At 45.3% G+C, this 23,146-nt stretch overlaps 1 protein-coding gene across 1 annotated transcript; it reads left to right on the top strand.

Annotated features, from left to right (window-relative positions):
• Positions 1 to 3,880: 3,880 nt before the first annotated feature.
• Positions 3,881 to 4,944, top strand: LOC306781496 (protein C19orf12 homolog; the record flags this gene model as incomplete). Its single annotated transcript, XM_079274372.1, has 3 exons — positions 3,881 to 3,934; positions 4,373 to 4,589; positions 4,679 to 4,944. The coding sequence occupies 3 exons, from the start codon at positions 3,881 to 3,883 to the stop codon at positions 4,942 to 4,944; spliced, it is 537 nt and encodes a 178-aa protein (XP_079130498.1).
• Between the last annotated feature and the right edge of the window lie 18,202 nt (positions 4,945 to 23,146).

Raw genomic sequence — 23,146 nt, 5'->3', positions numbered from 1 at the left:
ATTAGAATGTTGAGGTGTCATCTTGTGGATGAAGCCCAGTGCTCCACAGAGGACAGCTGGACAGCTCTGAGGGAAGCCACAGGCAAAACCACTCCTCAAAATTTCTTGTAAAGTATTTTATTTTATTTTATATGACTGGTCAGACTCCCTGTTGAGGTGAAGGTCTGTCATCTGGCAAATTGGCAGATGAACTTGCAAGCTTTTCAACCTCACTTCAGGCTTCCGGTGTGTCCGATGTCGGCTGCTGTGGTAATATACCCTCACCAAACTCCTGTCGTGTAAACCAGGAGCATATCTGACCTGTAACTTTGGATTCAGAATAGACTTTGACTGCTACCACTTTTCATAATTTGGCTCACGATGTTTGGTGCCACTATTATAATTGAAGGATTACCAAATCCCTCCTTGAATATCAAATTGTTAGCATTGATTATTTACTGAGAGTAAAGTACAGTAAAACTTAGAGAGCTTTGCTTAGAGGAGGGATATTTTGAAATATAGTATTTATAATCATACAGTTGTAAAATAATGAACTAACTGTGTAAAATGTTGGCATTTACTCTAACCTCCTATTAGGACAGTGTTTTCATGCTGTCATTCACTCACTCTCTGTGCTTTCTCTCCTCACAAGTTTCTATGGATCATTGTTATATCTGGACACTGGTCTTGCCTCTAACGTAGTTGTGACACATGCAAGAGTAACTTCCCTGGTTGCCCTGATCGTGACAGTGAGCGTGTACTGTCGGGGAGAGGCAGTCACGTATCTCCTGAGTGAGAGTCCTGAACGGTGACATGTCGCCGTGTTGGGCTGCTGTTTCAGTAGTATCAAACAAGGGGATGGCCAGTCTTCAAATCATGTGCCAACATGCGTTTGGGTACTTCCGGTGTCCGATGTACAATGATGGGGTAATATACTCTCACCAAACTCCTGTCGTGTGAACCAGCAGCATATCTGACCTGTAGCATTGGATTCAGAATAGACTTTGTCCGTCAGCACTTTTCGTAATTTGGCTTAGTATGTTTGGTGCCACTATAATAATTTAAGGATTACCAAATCCCTCCTTGAATATCAAATTGTTAGCATTGATTATTTACTGAGGGTCAAGTACAGTAAAACGTATAGAGCTTTGCTCAGAGGAGTGATATTTTGAAATAATTAATTTACAACTGTATGACTATAAATACTATAACTACCGGTATGTAAAGTTTGAGGATTTACTCTGACTTCCTACATTAGGACAGTCTTTGTATGCTCTTATTCACTCCCTCATCTCTCTGACTCTCGCTCTCTGGCTCCTACTCTATCAGCTGACAGTGGGCGATTTCGCCACGGCCTCCCTCAGCCAATCATATATTTCCTGTCAAACTTTAAAGACCTGTTCTCTTCTGTGCAGTCAGCTGTCATTTCAGTACGAACCGATGTGACCCTCCTCCCCATTCATCATTACATCTGGTGTTCAAGGTTTCTTCCACTGAGGGCAGTCCCACTCCACATACAATCATCTATCTTCAACCTGCCCCTACTGTCTTCAACAACTCTACCAGTGTCGACTCTCCACAATTTTAACTTTACTTTGCACAATTTAATAAATGTATTTGTTCACTGTAAATTAAGTTTCTCCTGATTTAACAAGCTGTGTCTCCCTGTATAAGTGTGTCAATGATCTCCCGGTGGCTTCAGTTCTATTTGTTTTGTTTTTTGTGATGTATGTTATTTTATTTCAAACTAATTTGCAATCATAAGAAGCGTGGTCTTTGTTGGTGAAATGTTTCTCACATACAAACAATTACTTATCATAAAAAATCTTCAAATATATAGTAGAGTAAAATGTTTTCGGTGCGTTTTCTAGAAACTACAGGTCTGATGAGGAAAGTGGGAACAGGTGTGTAGGTGGGAGGGGCTGTCATGTGACCAGGACTGGCAGGTCTGGGGAGTGAGCAGGGGCTGGAGAGAAGGACAGAGAGCCAGGACGGGCAAAACCACCAACCCACTAGAAAGTCTCTGACCTCCCTCGAACTTCTCAGACAGTTTAAGTCAGGGGTGCCGCCACGTCATTTTATGTGGCCCACGAATCCGCCAGAATTTATTTTCTTTTTTTATTAAAATAAAAAATAAAAAGTTAGATTTGATAATAAAAATATCCCCATCGTCGAAATGATGAGATCGAAAGTCGAAGTTATGAGATAGAAAGGCATAATGATGAGCAACTTAAACACACAGTCACAGAAGCAGCTCTTTGGCTGCTTACTGTACACTTGCAAATATTATTGTGAGTATATTGATGACTACTTTAAACGTGGCTTTACAACACATGAAACACTTCACGTGGGATTGTGCAAACGCACCCTTGAAAGGATTTTAAGCTTTGAACAAAGTTATTATAATTACTTGTGTTTGCTATTTTCTTTAATAGTTTGATCTTTGATAGAGTAATCTGGGTTTCTTAACCCTAAATTAAAAGGATTTAAGTTATAATAACAGAAATGTGCTGAAATATAGTTTTACATTTATATAACTGCATGTACAATATTTTAACATTTGAATAAACAATCAAATGCAGAGACAGTTATTTACCAATCTGTTGGGAGTAGTTACATTTACACCGTCTTACATTTACAACCGGCCCTTTGAGGCCGACCGTGATGCTGATGTGGCCCGGAGTGAAGATGAGCTTGACACCCCTGCTCTAAGTGCATGTTTAATTTTTTCAAGACTTAAAAAAAACATCACATCCTTAAGCCAGGCATATATGGCTCTTTTCTTATTAAATGGCTCACTTCTCCCTTTGGTCGTATCTTGAATGCCCAAACTATTAGGCGTAGTTATCACTTATATTAACATAATCACAACCAAAAGAAAAATAATAATCACAAAACAGTTGATGTGCTTTACTGTAACGTCCAGTCGTAATAAATACTTCTCAGTCTCAACTATTATCCAAATAACTATGATAAAGCCACATTTTTTGCTGACAGTATAGCTTTCCCATCATGATCTGCTTCACTGAATATCTAACAACATACAGAGATATATATTCTAGATCATGTATCAACTGCTGACAAACCCCTTGAATGAATAAGAGCGGATGTTTACTTTTGCAGTGGTGGAATCTAACTAATTAATTAACTATATTTCAAAGCTTTAGTTATAGTTACTTTGCAAAGTTAGATTGTTGATAACAACATAAGGTAGGTTAGAATATATTATTACAGATAGTAAATATAGTAGCGGTGTATTAGATCTGGATTATTCTTCCACCCCTGGACTTCAGTAAGTTAAGTGACACAATGTCACACTTTTAATGGAATATCTAACGTGTGACTTATTATCTCCAACTAATGGCCTATAGTGCCAGTAAGCTGTTGTGCTGAAACATGTTGGTTAGATGTCTTTAGGAGAAGCTGTACTGTTGTCTGAGGTGCAGGGGAATGTGTCACAGACTTTCAGATGTGAAATAACTAAATAACATTACAGTGGATGAGAGAGCTTTAGGGCTCTTAGTGTTTGGAGCCAGACAATTAAAAACTACGAAGTTGTATTTCCTAAACGTGTAAAAGGACAAAATATCTATGTTTTAAAGTATCACTTTTGTATCAGAAGGCACATTTGTGAGGCTTATAAGGACTTAAGTGTGAAATGTTTGCCTAAAGCAGAACAGCTGGAGGTTAGAGTGGGTGACGTCAGCCGCTCCGCTACTGCCCCCTTCTGGCCTGGACAGGATCCAACACTGATCCTCTTAACATTCATAACATAAAGTTAATTTTATGTCAAAATAAAATAAATACATGAACAACAATGTGACTACATCCTGTGTGGGTCACATTCTTCTAAAGATAAAAATATTAATTTCCCCAGATATTAGTTTACATCACCACAAACATGAATATAAAGCACATCACATGTATTTTACAGCATCCCAAAGATGCTTTCCAGGTCAGATCAGAGTTGAATCACTGAATCCATGGAAATATTACAATACATGTTTGATTCCTGTATTTAAAATGTTTTGAAAATGATCATCCCACAAATATGAGTTGCTGTCAAGTGCACCTTTAAAATGTTAAAGTGATATTCAGAGATTATTAAAGTAATTTAGGGTACTTGTAATTAGTTTAGCCTGAACACATTGGTCAATTGTTATTGGGGTGAATATGTCGAGATATGTTAAGTTATTATAATCTTCTGATAAATGAAGTATATTAAGGGGTGAAGGGGTCAGTTTGTGTTTTCTTCAGGATTTAGTTTGGTTCATTTAAAATGATCAAGATTAAATAATAGTTGCAATGTACCACCAGTAAACAACACTTGCTTCCCTTTTATAATGTATCACATCTACAAAACACGCACTACGGGCTTCATATCTGGTCACAGAATAGCAAGAAAGGGGCTACCTCACACAATCACCGAAGACTCCTGAAATGTATAAATCTGATCCATCGACTTGATGATGTCATGAAGCTGTGTTGTGAGTTATCTGCAAATCAGCAAATCCAGACCACAGTGAAAGGCTCAGGGAAGGGAGCAGCAGCAGCGGGCGGTCTGGCCTTCGCTGGAGGGTTAGTCGGGGGACCTCTTGGTATCGCAGTCGGTGAGTGGGAATAAATGCATGCAACAGTTTCTCCCACTCGTGTGTGTGCAATCATAATTCCACATGTTTGAAACCCTCTTAACATGTAGGCGGTGCTGTCGGAGGCCTTCTGGGCTGCTGGCTGACCAGTGGACAGTTCAAACCGCTGCCTCAGATCATAATGGAGCTCAGTCCTCAGCAGCAGCAGCAGCTTTATGGTAGTCTTCTGGCCGTGCTGGGAGACATTCAGTGGACAGATTTGGCTCAGCTAACTGCTCTAGTGATGGGCAACGCCACCCTGAAGCAGCAGCTGACGGCGACCCTTCTCGGGTACATCTCCAAGGAGCTCCAGGCGCAGGTGCACTACGTGGATTAGTGTCTGTGGAAGAACTGGGATACCCTAACGTAGGGGTGCACATGCTCAGAAGGTCTTTTGAAAATAATGTGAACTGTTTTATGACGCTGAAGAGACTCTTTATCAAATGTGAAATCACATGTTGTAAATTTGCACAGACGCCATCACAGTCTTGGTTCCAGGTTATACAGTTATTGTGAAAACAGCTGTATTGTTATGATGTGGGGTGTTTCGCGGACCCAAATGCAGACTCAGACAGCAGAGTTCTATTTCAAAACCAAGGTAGTTTATTTCTCTCAGTCAAGGGAAAAGACAGGTAATGGCCAAAGGCAATAGGAGGCGTCTCCACGCCTCCGCACGGTTCCAAGCCGGAAAGTGGCTAATCCTACACAGCGGCAGACGAAGCAGACAGGAAAACTGTCAAACGTCAAATACGGAGGCACGTCCTCGCGCTCCGCACGGATCCTAGCCGGGAGGTGGCAGGTCACATGTATACCTGGATTCATTTATTATTGGAAGTACACTCATCAGATGAAGGAATTATGTATTCATCAATGGCACTGTTAATCATATAAGAGACATAGTGGTTCTGTTTGTGATAACGGTTTTATACAAAATGTATAAAATACATTTGACACACCACATGAAACATCACACAGGGGAGGAACGATGGCGCTTTCATCCTATCTTTATCCAAGACCGTGTTCTTTCAATTTGAGAGCATCGCTCATTGAGTCCACGCTCAGATTTGGTACTGTCTTTAGCTTGATCCGGTAGACGAATTGAGTTTTTATTTTCTAGTTAGTGTTGGTTTTCTAGAGGGGGCCGGGGACACGCTCACCTGGAAGAAAATGTTGTACATTTTAAAGTTAAATGTATCAGTCTGGTGCACTCTGAGACCAACATCAAGAACATGAACATAATTCAGGCTGAAAGTAACGCAGTTTAAACTGACAAATGCAGGAAGGACAGCTGGCAAGAAATCACTAACTGTGTCATTCTGTAAATTAACCCATTTATAATATCACTGCTTCATCTATAACGCGATAGATCTGACTATAATAACACGTGTATTCACGTTCATGTTTTACTTTGATGTATTCTTATTCTTTCAGCTGAGACCCAGCGATGTGAAACGGACTTTTGGGCAAATAAATAAAAATATATATGAATATAATTCTAAGCAGTGAGGAAGTTTCCTTCCATGATTTAAAATCACCCACACCAAACATTAAAGTTGCCGGAGACTGTAAGACACGACTCAAGAAGCCGGCACGCGTCAGTGAATGTGTGATGAGAGAATATTTACACATTTATTTTCTATTTACTCCAAAGTCTGTTTCGCACCACTAAGGCTACAGCTGAAAGAACAAGGCTAAAATATTGTCATACACGCCATGAAAACACATCTGCAACACATTCATTTACCATAATACACACATGTACTTATAGTCAGATCTATCCTGCTCTAAATGAAGCAGTGATGTCATAAATCTGTTAATTTACTATTTCACACATGCAGTCTGAGATTTATTGCCAGCTGTCTTTTTTTGCATTTGTCAGTTTAAACTGTGTGATTATGTAACATTCATTAATGGTCCACGTACCGAGCTCTGATTGGTCAGTGTGTATTTGAATAAAAGGAATTAAATCACACGTTGCTGAGGGAGCAGAGGGGCAGAAAACGATCAGAAGGCAATTCATTGGTGATATTTTGTCTTCAATACATAAATGTTGGAAAAGAATCACTTGAGTCGTCTCGTTCCACGACCCACAACTGTTACATATGGACCAGATGGAAGGTAACTGAAGATAGGAGTAATGATATACTATTTTATTAGTTTAAGGGCTTTTATTTGGTTACCCACCAAGTTGCAGCGAAACCGGATGTTCCTCGTAGAACCTGTCTCGATGGACTTTTATCTGTTCACCTTTTTTTTTGGATGTTTTTCCTCTGACTCATCTCCCGAGTCAAAACCACACCCATTAATGCATTGCTGGTGAAATCCAGGGAACTGCCATTACATGTGAGGAGAACTGAGTTAGCACTATCACACTGGATTAGAATTCAGGGTGGACTTAACGGAAACACAGCAGCGACTGTCCTGTACAATGGTTGGGAGTACTCGACATTCTCTGGTAAAAGCTTTGGATGGGAAGTTAACAGGAAAGTGAAACAGTTCAAATTTGATACCATACAACATAGTCCAGCATATTAGTAGCAACATTGCTCCATGGATATTTCCACAACCCAAGGTAAATCTGGAGATATTAGAGAAGAGAAGAGAATGGACTGAGAGGAATGTAAACATCGGATACTTGGTTCAAGATTTACTGAATAAAAGATATTCTAATTCTGGAAATATCTTTACAGATGGATCTAAACGCTCAGATAACTGGTTATCAGTGTACACAGCCGAACTGACAGCAGTAATCATCAGTCTTCAGTGGGTGGAGGAGGTCAAACCAATGAAAGTACTTTTGTACATTCTGCAGCTGCAATACAAAGTATACAATCCGGTCAAACAGTACGAGAGGATCTTTTAACTAAAGTTTATACATCATTACTGAACTCACAACATTTAGGAATAGATGTACATCTCTGTTGGGCACCGGCTCATGTTGGAATAGAGGGAAATGAGGTTGCAGATAATCTTGAGAAAAGAGCGTCAAACAAAAATGATATTTTAGAAATTTGTTTTGGGAGGTCAGAAGCAAAATCAGTAATACAGCACGGAATTATTACATCTTGGCAGGAAATTTGGAATAATGACAATAAGGATATAAATTACAACAAAATACAGACGTCAGTCAGATTGAGAAGTGATGGAAGTAAAAGTAGAAAAGAAGATGTTACTTTCAGATTGAGGTTCGGACATACAGGACTCAATGACACATTATACACATCATGAAAAAGACAGAGTGGGATAAATGTGAGATATGCAACTGTAAAGAAACTGTTGAACATGTTGTTGAACATGATAGAGTGGAAGAAGTTCAGGGTAGAAAGAGAAAGACTGAAGAACAGAGTGGTAGATACAGGAAGGGAGTGGAGCATCAAAGGACTGTATATTATTTCCGTTTTATTGATTATCAGAGTCTGAAGGAAGTTTTATTTTGAAAAATGACCGGATTCTCTCGCAATTTCATCCGCCTGTGCCTCTTGACATGTCAAGACGCTTTGTCTCGGTCACAACTCTGCTGGTGTTTTGGATTAAAATCGAGGCTGAATATCCTGAGATCGCCACTAAAGCACTGAAAACCCTGCTTCCATTTCCAACATCCTCTTTGTGAAGCGGGATGTTCTGCAGTGACAGCAATCAAAACAAAATGGCGGAGTAGAGTGGACATCAAGAACAGACTTCGGGTGTCATTGTCTCCCATTACCCCCAGATGGGGTAATGGGAGACTAATGGGAGGGCTGCCACCGATTCAGCAATGTTAAAAGGATCATTTGTGGAGTTACTTGCAACAGCTTAAACTTTTGTTGTGACTTGCATGTATGATTTTAAATATCTGCAAAGCAACAGACAAAATAATTTTTTTTAATATACAGTGTTGTATCATTACTGCTAATGGGTCATAATGTGTGGAGTTTTGTGAAAACTGCCATGGAAAACATGCTGAACACTGGACTAGCAAATAGTGAATTCATAGAATAGAACAGAATAGAATAGAATGCTGGATGGAACTGGAACACAGCTGAGTTCTGGGATTAGAATGTTGAGGTGTCATCTTGTGGATGAAGCCCAGTGCTCCACAGAGGACAGCTGGACAGCTCTGAGGGAAGCCACAGGCAAAACCACTCCTCAAAATTTCTTGTAAAGTATTTTATTTTATTTTATTTTATATGACTGGTCAGACTCCCTGTTGAGGTGAAGGTCTGTCATCTGGCAAATTGGCAGATGAACTTGCAAGCTTTTCAACCTCACTTCAGGCTTCCGGTGTGTCCGATGTCGGCTGCTGTGGTAATATACTGTCAAGAAGAGTTGACCTCTCAGAAGCTGCCTCGGTAACGTGTCGACACATTCAAGGGAGAGAAGTCAGGCTATAAGAGCGCAAAGCATATATTCAACGTTGACGTGTAATCAAACGGATAAAATGTATGAATAATATAACGAAATGTTCTAATCAATTGTGTAACAAATGTTTAACTGCATAGAAGTGATTTAAACAAATGTAATGAATGTTTCTGTGTGTTCTGTGGAGCTGAGATAGATGTATTGGGCAAGTATTAGGCAAGAATGACATTGCTGTAATCAAGACCAGAGGTTGGGTGTAGTCAAGAGAAAGATCTAGAAACTGATGTAATAGTTGAGTCATACAGGCAATGTTCGGCTTAACGCCCTTTCCAGAGGGAGGGGGGATGAGTAATGGACCAAACAGGTGGGGGCTGATCACAGCCCATATGAGGAATATAAGCAGACGCTTGCGGAGAACAAGCTGGGATTTCATCGCGGATGCCGACCAAGCGCATCGGAGGAAGATACTACAGCCTGCAGCTGATGTATTGAGGACTTCGTCTCTGTTCACGGAAAAGAGACCTCTGTTCGTGGACATTGACATTAAAAGACGAAGGTTCTAACTCTCCCCACCGCTCGCCTCTTAAACATCTGGACGACTGAGAAGCCGCAGCTGCCTGAGAAAGACTTTGTACTGAGTTTTGAGAACAGCTGAACGGGCTCCGTTGCGGAGCGGGAGGATCGAGGGTCCGGCCGGACCTTCGCTCCTAACAACTCCAAAAGAACTCTTTTCATCGCACCATTGGACATCCAGCTCCAACCGAGCCGTCTCGGCGACTAAAACTAATGAGTATAATCGAAGAAGATAATTAAATTGACTAATCATGTGTAGTGACATTTTATGTGAGCTGTAGCTGTAACCCCTGCAAACTAACTAAATATAACCTGCAATAAATATCTAATCTGCATTTAAAGTGAAATCCTCAAGTGCATTAATTTGCTCGAGTAGTAAAGAGTTCCTCGTGACAGTAAAAAGTTAAAGCTATTGTATGTCTAACAACTGAGTTCTGAAAGGTTATCCTAGAGACCGAATCCACTTAACAATCCCTTACGGTTTTAGCAAGAATTAATCCTAGCCGTTAAAACCTAACCTGGCATTTACCAAGAGCGCGGATCCATAAGAGGGAAGCTGCCATAACCGACGCGACTGGTGGGAGCGCCCGGGGCCAGGACTGGTCTCTCGGCCGAGCGCGCTCTGACCGGAGGAAGCAGGGTAGACGTCGGGAGTAACGGCAGTTAGCGGAGCCAGGCGAGTTCCCTCGCCAGAACACCAGCTCGAGAATCTTTTAATAGAGAGCTGAGTCAGTAATTAGCCCCGTATCGGGCCAGAAGTACCCAGGATCTAACACGTGGCGCCCAACGTGGGGCTCGACGGAAAAGGAGTACGTTGAGTCCAAAAGAAGAACCCCGGCAGCTAAGAGAGGCTGTCGTTCGTGTACGAAAAGACCTGAGAGGAGGCGTTGTGGTAGAAAGCAAAGCTGCCCAAGCCTCGAAGAAGTCCGATTGCGAAGACATCCACGAATCGAAGCTGTGTGTGGTATTTACAGGCCAACACAGGAGAATCCGCAGGCGACGGGGAGCATCGACCAGACTCGCCCGACCTGTAGAGGGACCAGAGCCTGATCCCATCCCTTCCTCAACGCGCGACGAGAGGCTTTGGGAGGAAGGCGACTCGAGACAACAAAGACAAAGACAAAGTCCAAGATGGAAGAATCGCCCGGAGGATCCGATAGCGGCGGAGGCGACCCAGTGGGACGAGCCAACGGCCCTGATGGAGGAAGCGCCACCGGACAGCAGAGAGGACCCGACGGCGACGGAGGCAGCCCGCAGACGGCGACGCCTCAGCAGAACGAGCCAGTGACAGCGCCCCTGGACCAGGCAGCAGAGAGCAGCGGGAACCAGGGAGAGGGCGACGCTGGACAACGAGGAGCGACATCGGGAGAACCGACACCGACACCGGCTCCAAGAGGCAGAAGCAACGTCCAACATCAGATCATCCTGAATGGCAGAGGATGGGACACCTGGGACAAATCTATTCAAAAACACCTACTCGTGCTGCATGACAAGGCAGATAGAGCGAAGGTGGGAGAAGAAGTAAAAAAGAATTGCGAAAGGGAGGGGGGTTATCTTGCTCCCCTCACCCATAAGTCCGGAATGGTGGCGGCAGTGGTAGGGTGTGCAGGACCCCCCTCAGGCAAGAAGAAAGTGGGAGAGTGGCTACAATGGTGGCTAGTAGTAATGAGGGTTATTAAAGGAAAAATAGTCACCATTATTAGCCCGTCAAAAGAATACGACTCAGTCGTGAAGATGCTCGCTGCAGAAATCGGAGCGGGGGCAGTGACTATAAAGCAGAAAGTGATAGCCACCGCCCGCTATAAAGAAAATAAAAAAGAGCAAGACGCAATAGCGGCATACATAGCCACCAACCTAAGTTATACTGAGGAGACCGGCGACGATCAGCACAGCACCCAAGGGACCGAGGTGTACACGGACTCCTCTACGGAGGCGTCCTCGGAAGCCGAAGTGGGAGACGAACAGGACAGTGGCAAAGACGAGGAGATCTCAGAGGAGGACGAAGTGGGGGAAGACTCAAAGCTGAACGAGAGCGACGAGTACCAACTGCTCCCGCCCTCCATGGGATCCGGGACTCCCGCTGCCACTGCAGTACGCACGATCCTGAAGGACTACAACGGCCCAGAGCCGAGGCGGCCCCAGAAAGCTAGGGGTAAGACCAGACATGTTCACTCCCCGAACCCAGAAGAGCATCTTCAAAAGTTGAAAAAGATGCCCGAGGGGACCAAAAAATATGCGAACCAGACAGGGTTAACCGCATATAACCACTTCGGAGAGCCTTGGGACATAGACAGCCATGGACTGGTTGTCTTAACCAACTCACATCTAAAGCCTCATATCTCCCGGTTCAGAAAGAATCTGGTAAGAGAGGCAGGCAGCCTCTACAAAGAAGAACTTGAGGGGCGCCTCCACGGATGCAGACAAAGACAGGAGGAGGTGGTGGTTACGAGCGGCGGAGCATCAAGCCATTTTGCGGTGCTACACGTACCGATCAAAAGATATGAAGATAGCGAAGATCAGAACGCCTATCGGGACAGCATAGAGGAGGCATTAGAAAAAGGTGTCACCCGAGCAAGCGAATTGTCCTACAAAAGAGTCGTTATATGTAACGACGGCGCCAGGTCCGGCAACCTACCCTGGGAGGTAGCAGAAGAAGCGGCAATGAGGATTCTGCACCTCCTGATGAACGCTCCCCACGGGTGGAACAACATCCGCGAGTTGGTGATAGTCACCTCGGTGGCCCAATACCAAGAGAGAAAAGAGAGAATACTGAGACCCCTCTTCAAAACGGAGGGGCCAAACAACTGGAGGGCAGGACCGCCGGAATACGAGGACGAGAACGCCCCAGTTGCGAAAGCAGTTCTGCCACGGCTCCCGCAATCAGCAAGATTGAAGAAAGAAACCAGGACGGAGCAGAGGAGCTACCAGGAATCAACACCCGGTCCTTCAGGACGGGAGGAGCGACGTCCACAGGTCATCTTGAGCCAGGAAAAACCACAAAAGGAAAGAAGAACTCCAATCCCCTCTCCCCGGACAGTAGCGGTGCAGACAGAAGAGGAAACCCCCGTGCCAACCAAACCTCCACGGGGGATCCCCAGCCCAGCAGAGTCCGTCGGCCTGCAGACAATGCGCTACTCAGGAGGCGGAGAAGCGGCCATGATAAGGTTCGAAAGTCCCAGCGGGAACAGGGAAAGTCCCAGGACTCCACAAAGAATGCCAGAACCAGTTCAGCCGGCCTCGCCGTCAGCAGAACCAGAACGAGAGGCGCAGGAAGAAGCCGCAGATGTGAGTTCAGATGAAGAAGAAACAGCGCCAAGCCTGACCTCCATCGAATACGAGGCTCCGGGAGGAATGACCGACCTGAGAATAGGAAGCAGAAAAGGCAAGAAGAACGCGCTGCCCCTAGTTTCAGTGTGCACGGCTTCGCTGAAATTCCCCCGAGACGATCGTTACGGGCCCATGACCACCAAAGACGGAAGAAAAGCCTATGCTCCAGAGGTCGGTCAAACAAGTTATGATGTTCCAGAAATATGGCTGCACGACCTCGAAGGAATGAAAGGAACAATGGTCTACGCGACAAAAAGAGAATGGGCGAATTTTCTAATGACCCCGACCTACGGCTCCCTCGCAACAGCCACGGAGCTGACGGGTAACTTTCGCACAGGCTTTGTGACAATCGTGTACGACGTCATGTTGCGACGCCTGAAGAAAGCAGCCTACAAGCTGGCAGCGGAGGAAGACAAAGAGCGGAGGCAAGACATCTCGGACACCGAGGACGAACAGCCACCTCCAGGGCAGGGCCTCGCACGAAGCAGCTGCCCCACCACCGCTGAAGAAAATGACTGCATAACAAAGATGCAGGCTTCCACCCAGAGCTTTGGTGAGTTCAAAAAGATCAAGGCGATGGTGACAAACCGAGACCCAAAAGAATCAGTGCAAGAATACCTGACACAGAAATGGCTTATGGTAAAAGCCAGTTCCACAAACGATGAGGCGAAAAGATTGTGCATCTCTTGCCAAAGTCCGGAACCTTATCGACCTTGTGGACAGACAGGTGTACGCATGGCTGCGGCGCAAAAAAATTGCTGGGAACGAGGGTTGCTTTGAACCCCCCCCCTGCGCCCCCTCGTTAATCGTCACCTACTACCAATGGGTGTGGCGGGGGCTGGACTTAGCCATTGGCAGATACCCATCGGTGCTATATCACCAGCTACTGAAGGGCAGGATTAGTCAGTGCGATCCTGACTCTCCCCCGCGCCTCAGCTCCGGATGCCTAGCACCTCTTCCAGAAGTGCTACCGACCCGAGCACTGCAGAACCCGAGACCATGGATCTCCCGCTACTTCACGGGAGAGTTCATGAATTTAGGCGATCCTCAACCTTTACCCCCGTCTCATTAAGACGCCCCGGCAAGCGACTGGACCAATCAAGTGAACGACCTCGGAATGGAAAACGACTATGGCTTTGCTTAATGGCTAAAGTAGTAGCAGTATTAACAGGACTATGCCTTGTCCTGGCTATACTGTACTACTATGGTAGTATCCCATGGGCCCTCACCCATGTGAGGGTGTCCTACACTACCACAAAGAAGTTCGACCAGACATGCTGGACGGTCGACTCTGGAACGATCGTTCTCTCTCAACTCGCTGGACAGAAGCGCGCCTCGCCCTGGTTGGACCTTGAGGTTGGCTCTAATGCCACCCGTCAAGTCCAAGAAGGGGGTGGGACGGCTCCGAACCTGACAGCTACTATCATCGCGTGGATGACTATCTGGGAACAGAAAATCAACGATTCGAAAATCAACGACACGGGTGAAGAAACAGACTGGGCAGGCGAATTCCAGAAGGTAATAGAGAATTCGACATGGAGAATAGATGAAGTATCTACGCTGGGAGCGGAGATGAAGATTACGGTAATGATAAAGAAAGCACAAGAAGAAAAACGGGCACAGTGTAATTGGATCTACCCCGAAAACGGTGTCCCAGGCTGGTACTGTTCATGGGCATGTGTCTCATGGTCAGAGCAAGGGAACGAGGGATACTGGAAACCCGAGGTAACCTATGCAGCGAGCCACCGCAATGATACGTGTTTGATGATTTTACCGGCAGAAGGAATGTTCTGGGGACACTACAATCTCACCTGTGAGGCCACACAACCGCGACGTAAACCACGGCGGATTAAAGTTAAGGTGAGGCCACTAGGTAACACCACACTAGGTAACTCCACCGACTGCCAGCGGAACAACCTCACCAGCCGAGCCGTGAATGTCACGCAGCAGAGGGAAGAAGAAGTAGTGGAAGTACTACCTACGGCTTCAGAGGAAAAAGAAGAGCAGCCGCAGCCGCCGCCGGTATTCAAGTCAAGTGACAGTCTGCGGAGAAATCGGAGCAGGAAATGGACGAAGCACTGTAAAACCAGCAAGCTCCCTCTCCTAGATAAGTGCTTCTGGAATGTGTTCTTTTATTGCGAAGGTCAGAATTACTTCGTAATAACTCCGGTAAACAAACCACAGTATCAGGCTCATAAGTTCATCTATCTACCCGAACCTAATGCCCGGCACGAGGCCTGGCTCAACAACACCCTGCCGTGGATATGGATAACCGAGCTGAAGCATTTCAAAGGAGCCTTCACGGAGGGATACTCCAGAGCCAGCTACGGCCTTTTGGGACCAAGAACGACCGACATGTATGTACAAAAGCTGCCGAAACCCGAGGAGTTAATGACAGCCCCAAGAGGGGATTTCCAAAAAATTGACACTTGTGTGACCAACAAAATGTTCATCGCTCTGAATGGAACAGAGTATCTAGCCGACGGCGCCTCCCCGAGATGCACACTCTGGCAAGAGTGGTATCGGGCTTGGGGAACGTGGCTATATGACTGCACAGGCCTGAAGACGAACAAGACGATCAAAGGAACCCTGCAGGCATGGAAAGAGGCCCACACTCGGGACGACAGCTCAACCTGGTGGGGCCTACAGAAGGATGAAGTGTTAGAATGGGTGGTGCCATGTCTAACTCAAACCGACAACTACTGGGTGAAGTATCAGTACCTGGCCACAGTGTACTCGAAAGAAAGAGACATCTGGCCTGGTGCTTGGAGCCGACCAGAACCATATGTAGGCCCGCGGCCCTGGAAGATGGAATGCAATCGAGGAAACACGACCTGCAACATCAGCCTGGCCGGGGGACATTGTGAGACTGTGCCAGGATGGGAAGACCATTGCCAGACCCACTATGGAGCAGAATATGAAACCCACGTGCAAGAAGTAACCTGGGTGAAGGATAAAGACAAGAAATGGAGACGGTCAGGGCCCCTGACCAGCAGCTGTACCAACTTAATCCTGGGCCATCGCATGAAAGACAGAGTGAACGTGAACGGCCAAATCATTCCCCCAGTAACCGACCCTACAGTCTTTCTAGCTGAGGGCCACGCCTTCAGGAAAAGCCTCTGCGAGGGTAAAGAAGACAAAGGATTTGAATGGGTAGGGGTTAACCGCCTCTACGGGAACGGAACATGCTACGAGCCAGAAGAACACTGGCTGAGTTGCGGGAGCGGCCGACGAGAACACGAGTGCAGTTGGATCGAACTAACGGGCGCCTCCATAGCCGGGACCGCAACCATCGTAGTGGAAGAAGTGGCAGGGAAGATTGGAGAAGGATTCTCGGTCATAAAGGGATGGATGGGGAGTTTGTTCTCCTGGCTTTGGCCTTATTTGTTGATGATAGTTGGAATTGTGATCCTGGGCCTGATAATCTGTGCCGCCATTAAGGGCGGGGTAGCAGCCACTGTTGCCTCGTGCTTTAAGGGGAAGTTGAAGGAAAAAGGAGAAGTGAAGAAGGGACTCCTCCCACGAAGGAAGGAGGAGTCCACCCACCTATAAAGGGTGAACAACTGGAGCGCCATAGCCATTGCAGACCCGGAACCTGAACCAAGAGCCTCATACTGAAATAAGAACGAATAAACCTAAGAAAGCCAAGATGACCAACATGACCAACACCACAACCATTGCACCTCCAGGCATGAACGCCACTTCTCCCCCAGGCATGACCACTTTCGGAGTGAGTATGACCAACACCACGACTATTGTACCTCCAGGCATGACCACCTTCGGAATGAGTATAACTGAAGCATTACAGAACTCCTCCGACACAGCACGCAGATGCAGGCCATTTCTTCGCTTAACCGACCTGGACTTTTGGGTCCTTGAGATCATATGGTTCTTCTACTGTTGCATGGGCGAATGGTCCATGAATCAGCCGCTAAGAATACTGGCCCTGGCTGTAGGGTGTCTGAAAACAGCGATTGAAAACATCTATCGAGGATCACTGTGGCTTACCCTGACATGGTTCGCTACATACCTCCTGGGGAGAATCCACATCGACTCTACTCGCTGCGGTCTAGTAAAAGGTGGAATGGTGATCATCTGGCTGGGAATCGACGTCGCTGCAGTTTTCTACAACCCCCTAAAGATGGTCTCGGCAATCGTCGAGGCCTTTCTGGCGGTTGCGGCCCTGACGTATCTCGTGGCCATGACCATGGCTATGAAAGAAAGAGGAAGAGGGCGTTGGCTCCACAAGATCGGCGCCATTGCTCTTTGGGGCATAGGTTGGGGCATAACTGTCGCCATCTACTGGTCGGGTTCTGAATCATCAATCGGGATAGCAGCCTGGCTCATGCTGTATGAGCCTTTGTTTCCAAGAAGGGTTAGGCCTACAAGCCCAGGCCTAACACCTCCTCCAATGGTGTTGGCATCTCCATGGCTGCATTCTCTGGCTCTGAGGCGCTCTGCAAAGCGCTCCAATACTGAGAGGGGGCCTTAAAAAAAGAATGAAAATAAGACCACCCCCTGCTTGCTAAGCTTAGCTTGTAAAAATGCGCTGAAAATGTAATGATTAATGAAGTCTTTGTGTTCAACAACATTCAGGAGGAGGTCTGCTGTGTCCGCTGTGGGATTCCTCCGGAGCTAATGTTGCACCTGTGGGAGGTAAACCAAGCCCTATGGTGCACCCAATGCTACCTGGGGCAATTCCCGGTAGGAGCAGCCAGCGGCCTCTTCTGCAAAGGAAGTACCCCTTATATGCCTGCGATGAATGTAGTCGACTGTATGGAATTAGAGGCTAAAGCAAAACCAGTGTGGACTTCCGCTGGGAGAACCCCACCAGAGGTCCTGCTCTATGCTGATGGTGTATACTGCCCAGTATACACAAAAATATGGGCGTATCCTGATGGCATCCGGGTGTCCAGCACCCACCTCACCGATGGCCGCTTTGTCGTCATTGGACCACGCCTGCCCGCCCTGCAGTATCCAGTACCAACTCCAGAAGAAGATGACGACACTGCAAGCATCACGGGTGTGGAACACCGAGACGTGGGTAGCCAGACGATGCTCGCAGGAGTAGTACCAAATCTAATGGGGATGTGGGGATACGACGAGGACTGCGGAGAGCTGGTGGAGGTAATCCCTGAAGGATTGATAGTTCCAGGCGAGGATGAGGACAAAGCATCAACCAGCCCCGTCCCTACTCCGGCCTCCCTCTCCCCTGACAGCATTCTGAACCAGAATGTGTTGGCCCTGGTGCTGAGCCTGGACGAGCAGATGAAGGATGCCATAGATGACGAGGAAGATGACAACGCCCTCCTGGATTTCCAGCCACCAGGTCTGGAAGGCCTGGTGGTGCTCGACAGCTGGCAACACGAATCCGAGCCGGAAGACGACGTTCTCATCATCACCGCCGAGGACGACGATGAGTTCCTAGAGGATTACCTGGGGCACGGTGCGGCAGCTTGAGACCTCAAGAAGGGGGTGTCAAGAAGAGTTGACCTCTCAGAAGCTGCCTCGGTAACGTGTCGACACATTCAAGGGAGAGAAGTCAGGCTATAAGAGCGCAAAGCATATATTCAACGTTGACGTGTAATCAAACGGATAAAATGTATGAATAATATAACGAAATGTTCTAATCAATTGTGTAACAAATGTTTAACTGCATAGAAGTGATTTAAACAAATGTAATGAATGTTTCTGTGTGTTCTGTGGAGCTGAGATAGATGTATTGGGCAAGTATTAGGCAAGAATGACATTGCTGTAATCAAGACCAGAGGTTGGGTGTAGTCAAGAGAAAGATCTAGAAACTGATGTAATAGTTGAGTCATACAGGCAATGTTCGGCTTAACGCCCTTTCCAGAGGGAGGGGGGATGAGTAATGGACCAAACAGGTGGGGGCTGATCACAGCCCATATGAGGAATATAAGCAGACGCTTGCGGAGAACAAGCTGGGATTTCATCGCGGATGCCGACCAAGCGCATCGGAGGAAGATACTACAGCCTGCAGCTGATGTATTGAGGACTTCGTCTCTGTTCACGGAAAAGAGACCTCTGTTCGTGGACATTGACATTAAAAGACGAAGGTTCTAACTCTCCCCACCGCTCGCCTCTTAAACATCTGGACGACTGAGAAGCCGCAGCTGCCTGAGAAAGACTTTGTACTGAGTTTTGAGAACAGCTGAACGGGCTCCGTTGCGGAGCGGGAGGATCGAGGGTCCGGCCGGACCTTCGCTCCTAACAACTCCAAAAGAACTCTTTTCATCGCACCATTGGACATCCAGCTCCAACCGAGCCGTCTCGGCGACTAAAACTAATGAGTATAATCGAAGAAGATAATTAAATTGACTAATCATGTGTAGTGACATTTTATGTGAGCTGTAGCTGTAACCCCTGCAAACTAACTAAATATAACCTGCAATAAATATCTAATCTGCATTTAAAGTGAAATCCTCAAGTGCATTAATTTGCTCGAGTAGTAAAGAGTTCCTCGTGACAGTAAAAAGTTAAAGCTATTGTATGTCTAACAACTGAGTTCTGAAAGGTTATCCTAGAGACCGAATCCACTTAACAATCCCTTACGGTTTTAGCAAGAATTAATCCTAGCCGTTAAAACCTAACCTGGCATTTACCAAGAGCGCGGATCCATAAGAGGGAAGCTGCCATAACCGACGCGACTGGTGGGAGCGCCCGGGGCCAGGACTGGTCTCTCGGCCGAGCGCGCTCTGACCGGAGGAAGCAGGGTAGACGTCGGGAGTAACGGCAGTTAGCGGAGCCAGGCGAGTTCCCTCGCCAGAACACCAGCTCGAGAATCTTTTAATAGAGAGCTGAGTCAGTAATTAGCCCCGTATCGGGCCAGAAGTACCCAGGATCTAACAATACCCTCACCAAACTCCTGTCGTGTAAACCAGGAGCATATCTGACCTGTAACTTTGGATTCAGAATAGACTTTGACTGCTACCACTTTTCATAATTTGGCTCACGATGTTTGGTGCCACTATTATAATTGAAGGATTACCAAATCCCTCCTTGAATATCAAATTGTTAGCATTGATTATTTACTGAGAGTAAAGTACAGTAAAACTTAGAGAGCTTTGCTTAGAGGAGGGATATTTTGAAATATAGTATTTATAATCATACAGTTGTAAAATAATGAACTAACTGTGTAAAATGTTGGCATTTACTCTAACCTCCTACATTAGGACAGTGTTTTCATGCTGTCATTCACTCACTCTCTGTGCTTTCTCTCCTCACAAGTTTCTATGGATCATTGTTATATCTGGACACTGGTCTTGCCTCTAACGTAGTTGTGACACATGCAAGAGTAACTTCCCTGGTTGCCCTGATCGTGACAGTGAGCGTGTACTGTCGGGGAGAGGCAGTCACGTATCTCCTGAGTGAGAGTCCTGAACGGTGACATGTCGCTGTGTTGGGCTGCTGTTTCAGTAGTATCAAACAAGGGGATGGCCAGTCTTCAAATCATGTGCCAACATGCGTTTGGGTACTTCCGGTGTCCGATGTACAATGATGGGGTAATATACTCTCACCAAACTCCTGTCGTGTGAACCAGCAGCATATCTGACCTGTAGCATTGGATTCAGAATAGACTTTGTCCGTCAGCACTTTTCGTAATTTGGCTTAGTATGTTTGGTGCCACTATAATAATTTAAGGATTACCAAATCCCTCCTTGAATATCAAATTGTTCGTATTGATTATTTACTGAGGGTCAAGTACAGTAAAACGTATAGAGCTTTGCTCAGAGGAGTGATATTTTGAAATAATTAATTTACAACTGTATGACTATAAATACTATAACTACCGGTATGTAAAGTTTGAGGATTTACTCTGACTTCCTACATTAGGACAGTCTTTGTATGCTCTTATTCACTCCCTCATCTCTCTGACTCTCACTCTCTGGCTCCTACTCTATCAGCTGACAGTGGGCGATTTCGCCACGGCCTCCCTCAGCCAATCATATATTTCCTGTCAAACTTTAAAGACCTGTTCTCTTCTGTGCAGTCAGCTGTCATTTCAGTACGAACCGATGTGACCCTCCTCCCCATTCATCATTACATCTGGTGTTCAAGGTTTCTTCCACTGAGGGCAGTCCCACTCCACATGCCATCATCTATCTTCAACCTGCCCCTACTGTCTTCAACAACTCTACCAGTGTCGACTCTCCAAAATTTTAACTTTACTTTGCACAATTTAATAAATGTATTTGTTCACTGTAAATTAAGTTTCTCCTGATTTAACAAGCTGTGTCTCCCTGTATAAGTGTGTCAATGATCTCCCGGTGGCTTCAGTTCTATTTGTTTTGTTTTTTGTGATGTATGTTATTTTATTTCAAACTAATTTGCAATCATAAGAAGCGTGGTCTTTGTTGGTGAAATGTTTCTCACATACAAACAATTACTTATCGTAAAAAATCTTCAAATATATAGTAGAGTAAAATGTGTTCGGTGCGTTTTCTAGAAACTACAGGTCTGATGAGGAAAGTGGGAACAGGTGTGTAGGTGGGAGGGGCTGTCATGTGACCAGGACTGGCAGGTCTGGGGAGTGAGCAGGGGCTGGAGAGAAGGACAGAGAGCCAGGACGGGCAAAACCACCAACCCACTAGAAAGTCTCTGACCTCCCTCGAACTTCTCAGACAGTTTAAGTCAGGGGTGCCGCCACGTCATTTTATGTGGCCCACGAATCCGCCAGAATTTATTTTCTTTTGATTTAAAAAAAATAAAATAAAAAGTTAGATTTGATAATAAAAATATCCCCATCGTCGAAATCATGAGATCGAAAGTCGAAGTTATGAGATAGAAAGGCATAATGATGAGCTACTTAAACACACAGTCACAGAAGCAGCTCTTTGGCTGCTTACTGTACACTTGCAAATATTATTGTGAGTATATTGATGACTACTTTAAACGTGGCTTTACAACACATGAAACACTTCACGTGGGATTGTGCAAACGCACCCTTGAAAGGATTTTAAGCTTTGAATAAAGTTATTATAATTACTTGTGTTTGCTATTTTCTTTAATAGTTTGATCTTTGATAGAGTAATCTGGGTTTCTTAACCCTAAATTAAAAGGATTTAAGTTATAATAACAGAAATGTGCTGAAATATAGTTTTACATTTATATAACTGCATGTACAATATTTTAACATTTGAATAAACAATCAAATGCAGAGACAGTTGTTGGGATCTAAAGGAGCGTGTTTGGGTTATCAGCATTTAAGAAACTGAATTCTTGACATCAATAGAATTATTGATGTATGTAACAATTATTAATGATTATTAATATAAACGGGGCACCACCCTGCGAACAGGGACCAATAACCAAACGATAAAACTAAGTCTCATAATTAGTAGTCACTCATAATGTCAATAGTCTGCGTATGACTATACATTCAGTGACAGTGAAGGTTTTTAAGTTCGAGCACAGGCTACTACATACAGTCTTATCAAATACATATGCACAAGTAATCACAGACGACTGCTCCTGAAAGTATAACAGAGTTTATTGAATCAAAATAATAAATGATCAAATCAATTAATATTGCAACCAACAAACGTTATCATACAATTTTATATGCCTAAACTAAAGAATGAATAAGGTGGATGAGGGTGTATGTCTGTGTGTGTATGTGTATGTGTGTGTGTGGGTCTGTGGGTGAACAGGAAGGAGTCTTACAGCTACGCTAAAGACTACAAAGATGGCGGCGTCGAGTGACGCTGGCCAAAGGGGAGGGGCCTTAAGAACTACAGCTAAAAACTACAAAGATGGCGGAGTCGAGTGACGCGGACCAAAATGGCAGTTAGGCTGCTGTATGTGTGTGTGTTTCGTGAAAGGAGGAAAGAGAAAAAAGGAGCGAGAACTCGAAGTGAATCACGCTTCGGCGTGCGATGTGGTAGGGAGCCTGATTGCTGGTTCTATCATGCATAAATATACCGCTGTCGTCTTCGAACTGCCGGTAACTTATGCCGTGATAAACCACGCACCTCAGCTCACTCACCGAGTCGAGTTAATGAAAAGAGAACTTCCACCCGGAGTGGAAGACAATGAATGAAAAGAAATCAAATAAACAGTCATAGTTGATACACAAATACAGCGGCGCTTCTCTGCGCCGTAATGATTGCGTAATACCTCAATATCACGCGACAGTAATTTAAACACACAAAAACACGGGAATATCAACATATAAATGAATGGCCTGACTTAAACTTAAGTTAATTTAAGCTAAGCTATGCCCAAATGCCAAGAATCTTACTTGTAGATGCTTCGTTGCAACGTTGAAGGGTTCTTGAGCA

This window comes from Melanostigma gelatinosum (assembly GCF_949748355.1).
Source record: "Melanostigma gelatinosum genome assembly, chromosome: 1".
NCBI lineage: Eukaryota > Metazoa > Chordata > Actinopteri > Perciformes > Zoarcidae > Melanostigma > Melanostigma gelatinosum.
This window is presented reverse-complemented; position numbering and strand designations above follow the sequence as displayed.